The sequence below is a fragment of the Capsicum annuum genome, chromosome 6 (genome assembly GCF_002878395.1).
Source record: "Capsicum annuum cultivar UCD-10X-F1 chromosome 6, UCD10Xv1.1, whole genome shotgun sequence".
In the NCBI taxonomy this organism is placed as follows: domain Eukaryota; kingdom Viridiplantae; phylum Streptophyta; class Magnoliopsida; order Solanales; family Solanaceae; genus Capsicum; species Capsicum annuum.
The window spans coordinates 222436651-222444143 of record NC_061116.1 but is presented as its reverse complement, the minus strand read 5'-3'; the positions used below and the strand labels follow the sequence as shown (position 1 = coordinate 222444143).

The window sequence follows — 7493 nt, the reverse complement described above, 5'->3', positions numbered from 1 at the left end:
AAATAATAAATTCAATCATATTAATTCGCAATATTTGATTGGGATTAATAGATTTTGAATTTAATCCAAATTTCGTACGGATTTAAATTTAATAAAATTTTATTGCTTACAAATATAAATTTGGAAAATATACTTTGTTTAGTCATTTAATATTGAGAATAGTATTGAAAAAATATAATAAACTCTTCTTGATTTTATTAAACAGAAAAATAAATTAAAATAAATATTTTTAGTAACTAAAATGAGACGGAGTGAGTAGCAAACTTGCTAACTATAAAATTTAATGAACTTCACGTGGTCGGGGCTCATAGCTCCGCAACATGATTTTCGTTTGTCTTTTTATTATTGTGTCCCATCTAATAAGTAGCACCTTCCAAAAATAGGACAGTAAAGTAGGCGAATCGAATATATCGAAGAAAACATCAAAATAGTCAAAAGTATGGGCTCTTTTTTATGCACTGATAAAGGAAACTGAACAAAGGCAGATGCAGAAAATCCAGTTCCTTCTAAAAATTGAGATCCAGAAATCGAATTTCTCTGCCTATTTCATCAAGGTAATGTCTTTCCTAGTACAATTAATTAATTATGTTCGAAGATTAGTGTGTTCTGCTTTTGATCTTGTGATATGATTTTTATTTCTGAATTTCTGATCATAACAGCTTAGAACTGCTGCTTCCGTTCCAATTTAAGTGGGTCTGTTTAAAAAAATAGAGGAGACTTTTGAATTTTGTGAGCTTAAATTAAAAATAGCATAATACTCCTTGGCTTTAACTTTTATTTGTGTCTTTCAATTCTAGGTGTGCACAAGTAGTCATTTAAACTTGTATAAAGTTAAACAACTAGATACATGTGTCCTATGTGGCATCCTACCAGACCAATTTGTGTCCGACATGGCATCTTATGTGTATTATGTCACATTAGACACCTGTGTCTGTTTGTTCAACTTTATACAAGTTTACGTGTCTGTTTGTGCACATCCAAAGTTGGAGGTTATAGATGCGAGCTGAAGTCAAGCTAAAGGGCTTGTTTATGTATTATGCCGTTAAAGATAGGTGCAGTAGTTGTTCAAATTTAAGACACTTGAATTGGGATGGAGGGAGTAGTATGAAATGAGCTCGAATATGGAGAGGATTCATATGGATTGAGGCTTAGTTGCTTGCTTGATTGATTGGACATGCAGCACTAGCATAACTTTTTCCTTTATATTAACAGGATGGTCTATTTTCAAAAAGTTCGATTGAGCTGAGAACTGGAGAGGTCTTTTTATTTTATGTACCTTTGATGGTTAGTAAATGAAAATTTAACTATGTATGCTTCTTGTTGGGCTTTAGCTGTTGTATTGATGGTCTTGGTATGGATTTAGAATTCTCATCACTGTGTTACCCTTTTAAAATTGTCATCCATTTCGTGGTTATTTCAGGGTTATGCTGGATAGATGAACTCTATTTCAAAAGGTTAGGCAATGTTTATCTTTCAAGATTCGGCCACGACATTGTCTTGTCCTTAGATGTGGTTTCATCATTACATATCTTTGAGTAAATTTTTTGATTGATATCCTCATCGAGTTCTTATGGGAAACTCCTTTAATCCCACACCTGGGACAAAGTCTACAGTCACAACTGCTATCGCTACCAAAAATGAAGCTAAACAGCACATCATTTCTTCTGGCTCGAACTCTTTTGCAAATGTAAGACAGATTGATCTGATAAAATATGGGAAGCAGAGAAAAGGAAGTGGTAATCAGTTAGTTTTGTTTCTGGTTAAAGTTGCTGCCTTGGAGGCTGTGCGGAGGATTTCAAGGTCCAAATGCCCATTGGTATGGTCTGGCCTGCAAGCTCTGCAAATTGTGTGCTACCCCCCAATGAAATGGATACAAAGATGGAACCCGTTTAGGGTTCTGATTGAAGGCATGCAGGTTAGTTTGCAGTTGTCAAATTCAAAAGAATTAGTGTTGAGTCTCATGAACTCCTCTAGGTGCATACAATCACTCTGGAAAATGTTGTCTTTCCTGTGTCAATGGGTGCATCAATTTTGCATGATTGTGAAAGAAGTATATGATCCTCTCATGAACTCCTCTAGGTGCATACAATCATTCTGGAAAATGTTATCTTGCCTGTGTCAATGGGTGCATCAATTTTGCATAATTATGGAAGAAGTATATGATCCTAATTCCTATATCAACTGATATAAGGGGAGTATCTAGTGCTGCTTTTCATTTCTAGGTTTATACACCAAGTCGAGAGAAACAAAACAACACAACATACCCATTGTAGTCCCACAAAGTGCGGTCTGGAAGTCGAGAGAAACAACATAAGACAAAGTAGAGTTATGTGTGCATAACGATTTACATATTTAATCCACTAAATTTATGATTAAAATCAAAGATTATTGCTTTTTTGAATGGGACTATTTTAGAGATAAATGTTGGTATATTGTATAGGTTCCATTAGCTTCAAAATTAGGATGAACTAAGCATAAATGTATTCTGTCATGGAATGTTAACTGTAGCATATTGCAGGTAGCAATACTCTTTTTGTGACATAATACTATAGCCAATTGGAAAGCTAATTTAGTACTTAAAAATTGTCCTTTGAGGCCCATCTATGTATTAAGGATCAATTGAATATAGTTGATAAAGAACAGAGGTATATCTGGAAAGAAATATATTCTTTTTCTGTTTCTATCATGCATCAGTATATTTGTTGAGAAAGTTTAAATAATACTATACTTACCTTTCGTTCAGTGCATGTATCCCAGCTGCCAGGTAGTTGGTTCCTTCCCAAGTAAAGAGAATGCTAAAGATATTTTTCCCGGTTCCTGAGAGAGTTCAATGAAACATACGAATGTTTCTTTCCCTTGTTATTCAATCCATGAACCCATTTTAATGTGAAGTTGAACTACAACCCTCACTTGATGTTTCTACAGTAAGAGCATGTGCGTACAACATACCTATGTTGTGTATGTAACAGCTTCTGTGCAAGCAGAATGGATATATTACATCTTTATGTAGCCTCCCAGGCTTGTCTATGTTTTTACTTTTTTTTTATTTTCCCTTTTTTAAGCAATATCAAGAGGAAGTCCTTATGCTCATGCTAAGCCTACAGAAAACTTTCTCAGTTTGGTTTTATAGCTCTGTACTTCAGTTTCTAGTCTGTGTCAACCAATGACTACATCCCTGAGTAATTTTTCATTTTATACTGTGTCTAATGTAATTTATAAAAGAAAAACATGCTTCAAAAATAGAATAGAATAAATCACAGATCCTGAAGTTAACGTGGTGTCTTATAGTTACAACTCTTACACATACAGTGTAACTTAAAGAGTTTTGAGCATTTATCCATATATTGTCAATTCATGCATTTTGTTTGATTTTCCTGCTCAATTTGGGAATATTACTGTCATTGTTACATACTCTAGACATCTCTTTTCCTTTGAGCTATCATGCATTGGCTGTCGTACAATTACAAACTTACAGCATGTCTTTATGGTTAGATCCTATCGCGGCCACTGCTAGTGCTATCTATAGCTACAGCATTTTCTGATCATTCAGAATTCAATAATGCTACCTCAGATAACACTCAAGTTTCCCCGGAAACCAATGATTCTCATGCTGATTCAGAATCTCAGCTAGAAGTCTCTTCTGAGCAGTCTATCCCAAGTGAAAGGTACAAATTTGATATATTCCCCAAAGTGTTCAATCTGAAGCAGGACCCGACCAGTTCAATAAACAAATGTCTGAAATTGTAATTGTTAACACCATAGAAATTATTATGTGGGTAACTAATACATATATACAGTTACAGGCGATTTTTGTCTTGCTTCCTTATGTTGGAAATAGAAGATAGCTCTCATATGTTGCTGATTTACTTGGTTATATTCATATAATATGCTAGAACTTCTTTCCAGCTTTTAGGCTAATACAAGATATTTAGTGTATGATGTCTCAAATTACATGTTTCCTCTTCAATTGCTTCTGGATTTGTTTCTATAAACCATTGTTGGACTTATTCCTACATATAAGCAACCAACCCAACTCAGAGCTGGGTTTTGAGACTGAATTGGTAGTTGATGAGTTGTACGACTTTCATGCTTTTGCAGGGTTGGCAATGAAGTTTCCCAAAGTCTGTCTTCCAGTAGTTCTGCAAGTTGGTTGCATCAGCTTTACAAAGATCTGGAAAAGCAAGGAATTTTCTTGCCAGAGAGGTATCTTTTTTATGAAAACAAACTATAACGGAACATTACTTATTCTAAATCATGAAATGGATGTTCAAGTACAAGAATGGTGCCACTACATAACGAGTTCTAAATTAGTGTCAAGGCTACCAGTTCATCTATAAGGACGTTTGAAAACCTAACAGGAAATGGAGAGAGTCTGTGCTCAAGCTTCTCTAGGTACCCGTTGAGCATGATTGTCTATAATAATAATAAAGCATCAACACCCTAGAGTGACTACTTGGTCTCTCTTGATATCCAACCAATACCTACAGGCTATACTTATTAACCTACTTAGGAAATACTAGAGCTCACTTTCTAACAATACTCCACTTTCCTCTTCATTTTTAGCCAATTATCTCCTATTCTTACCTAGTTTTATGCATCTTGTATGAAAATTCTTAAAAATCCAAATCTGTTTTTTTCTTTGATATCTAATTTGATTATTTTGTAGTATGTACTTAAAGTGAATAATTTGTCATTGATAACCGAGAAATTACATTGGGTACATTGTTGTTGATAACCACGAAATTACTGAGGGCCAAAGGCGCAAGGTTCGACACTCTGCGTATAATGGGCCTTCCTGCCCTTTTCCACTTAAATATCATCATTTTGTCAGCGCCAGGGTTCAAACCAGTGATGTATGCCTAACCCACACATCAACAGTTCTTTTTTAATCTCGTGAGGTGCTTGAATTGTTGCCAAGAACAGTTATTGACTAGTCTTCTTTCATTATGTTGTTTCATTCGGCAGTTTTACCTGTCGTCTTCTTTGTCCTCATATCATATGAGCTTTCATTTCTCATTTCATTCAATTTCATGTTGATCTGAAAGCTCTTCAACGCTTCCATTCTAATCAAAAACTTCTCAAGTGGTACATATTTATGCCAGTAGAAAGTTGCACAAAGATATATGTAAAATTTATTGGTTGTTCTTCTTGCTGTGAACATGACACAATAGTATTTATGCAGAATTGATGAAGAGGAACTCCATCAATTTTTTTCAGCTGCAGATGGAGATTTTTCTCGCTTTCTTTCTTCAGTGAAGAAGACAATTCGTTGGAGGGAGACATACAGAATTCTTTCCAGACAAGAACTTGAAGTGTGGTCAAATATGGTCTTTTGGCATGGATTTGATGTGCAGAGTCGACCATGCCTCATCGTCCGTCTTGGCTTAGCGTGCATCAGCTTGCCATCTCGTGACAGACCTTGCTTTGCGCAAGCAGTTGGTATGCTTTTCCACTTGTACATTTAGTATCTGGCTAATTTTCTTATATGATTCCAGCCTTTACTGTAGTTAAATGTATAGCTTTCTGAAGTTTCTATTCTGATTTTCGTTTATCAACGTAAGAATCGGAAATGTCACTTCGTTTTCAGCAGCTGAATAATTTTAAAGCTCTTTTGTGAGCTGTTTATGTTTAATATATGCATGCATTTCCTTTGCATATTGCTTCTGCTGGAAACAAAGCAATGCTGGAGGTACTCTTTATCTTTATTGCTCAATGTTGGAGGCATCAGGACTTGGCACATGTTTATCAAAGTAATAACTCCGTTTTAAGAACTTTAGCTAAGAATATCATGTCAGGAAGCTTTTCCTACATATAAATCATGAGAGAAAAAGATCTGGAAAAGAGGGAGTTACACCTATCAAGTTGGATAGTAGTTTAGGCATTTAATCAATCGTCTAATAATGTGGGCTTCTCCATGCTGCTAGTTCATTGTTGGACAAATTATTAAACAATGGATATTTTTTTAATGAAGTATCACAGGTAGAGCATGGGGTTCTTCATTTGATGGACCCGCAAATTTCTCAAATTACTGTTGTGGTAGACTGTGAAGGACTATCTCCACTGAGACTTCCCATGCAAATGCTGAGATCCTGTTCTACTCTCTTGCAAAATCACTTCCCCAACCGTCTAGGCTGCTTATTCATTATACGCCTTCCACCTATTGTTCGAGTTGTCGCACAAACCTTTGTGCAAGTAAGCTTTATACTCTAATTATTATTTTGTTCACTTTGTTGCCTCATTCTTACGATTGGATGTCAGGCCAACTTGATCTGCCTAGAACTCCTTTTATGTAAACCCAAACGTATAACCACTCTTGTACAAAACACACAGGTTTTCAAACCAGCCACTCGGCAAAAATTGAGATTTGAAGGGGAAATGTACCAAAAGGTTCTTTCAGAGTTTTTGCAAACACTCCCATCTTATCTCGGTGGACAGTGCAGATGCTCAAGATGTGCTAGTTTTGACATGAGCAAGATGCATAATACTGGCGTGAATGACCATCCAGAGACAGTGATAACTGAAATTATTAACAATCCACTGGATCTAACATCGGTCCATTCAGGTGAACAGACTGAAATTCCAACGAACTATAACTGTGACCAGGTCCTAAGAAAGGTTGTGATAAGTATCCTTTTGTTCTGGGTTTTGGTTGCTTTCATTGCTGGAGTATATGATCCAGAAAGTCGTCCCATTCTACCTCCTTGAGCTCATCATATTAAATTCATGAACTTCTCATTGCACGCATGTGTAGCTAGTATTTTCTGCAGGGTAGTGGGTATCTATCCAAGTCCAATATTTGTCTACTGGAATGGTATGTTTTTTTGGTGCTTGTCCGTAAAATTTCTTATGCGTCTAATTTTTCTCATTTGAAACAGAAATTTTGACAGTTTTCAGTGTAAATTATGCAATAACAAAGTCGTGAAAAGACCATCTTCATCTGGTATAAGCATTGCCAAGTGCGCCAGGTTCCATCACTTGTTTGCATTTAGGTGCGCATGGAGGAAAATGTTGAAAGTTGGAAACATGAGTCTCTATGTGTGAAAGCTGAACTGAAGGGCATAAATCTTTTCAGTGTCATTTATAGTGTCTGTCTCATCATTTCCCCCTCTTAAAAGTAGCACCATAAATCATCATTTCAAAAGTATGAAGCGTTGATTTAATTCATCTTGTACACCATTTAAAAGTAGGTGTTGCTAACTCAATTCTGACACAGGTTTTTTCTTCTTTTGTCTTCCTCCTTTATTCTTTATAGTATGATTAGTTGTATGTAAAGTATGTATACCGAAGCAAAAGAAAAACCCTCCTCTCTCATACGTACCCACAAAACAAAGAAAAAAAAAATGGTGGCTAAATTTTAGAAATAGCTACATGTAGGCAATAAATGAGGCACCAACCATAGCTAAAGTTTGTTGATTATATGGCGTAGCTAAGCATATGCTAAATATACAAATTAGAGATTGATTGTATATATAAATACAAATTCGCTTTATATT

The 7493-nt window shown here is 35.5% G+C and overlaps 1 protein-coding gene across 2 annotated transcripts; it reads left to right on the top strand.

Annotated features, from left to right (window-relative positions):
- The first annotated feature begins 305 nt into the window (after positions 1-305).
- On the top strand, positions 306-7223 carry LOC107875545. Of its 2 annotated transcripts, XM_016722302.2 has the most exons (8): positions 306-554; positions 1213-1284; positions 1421-1915; positions 3493-3665; positions 4099-4203; positions 5183-5439; positions 5972-6192; positions 6331-7223. In XM_016722302.2, the coding sequence occupies exons 3-8, from the start codon at positions 1571-1573 to the stop codon at positions 6703-6705; spliced, it is 1476 nt and encodes a 491-aa protein (XP_016577788.1). In that variant the 5' UTR covers positions 306-554; positions 1213-1284; positions 1421-1570; the 3' UTR covers positions 6706-7223. The 2 variants fall into 2 exon arrangements, with proteins under 2 accessions (XP_016577788.1, XP_016577789.1); XM_016722303.2 differs by lacking the exon at positions 1213-1284 and having other exon boundaries at positions 310-554.
- Positions 7224-7493: the final 270 nt, after the last annotated feature.

Bases quoted from the DNA above. Each gene is read 5' to 3' on its own strand.
- LOC107875545 (XM_016722302.2), top strand. From the start codon at position 1,571: ATGGGAAACTCCTTTAATCCCACACCTGGGACAAAGTCTACAGTCACA. The intron at 3,666-4,098 runs GTACAAATTTGA...ATGCTTTTGCAG, and splicing joins CAGTCTATCCCAAGTGAAAG to GGTTGGCAATGAAGTTTCCC. The intron at 5,440-5,971 runs GTATGCTTTTCC...TTTTTAATGAAG, and splicing joins TTGCTTTGCGCAAGCAGTTG to TATCACAGGTAGAGCATGGG.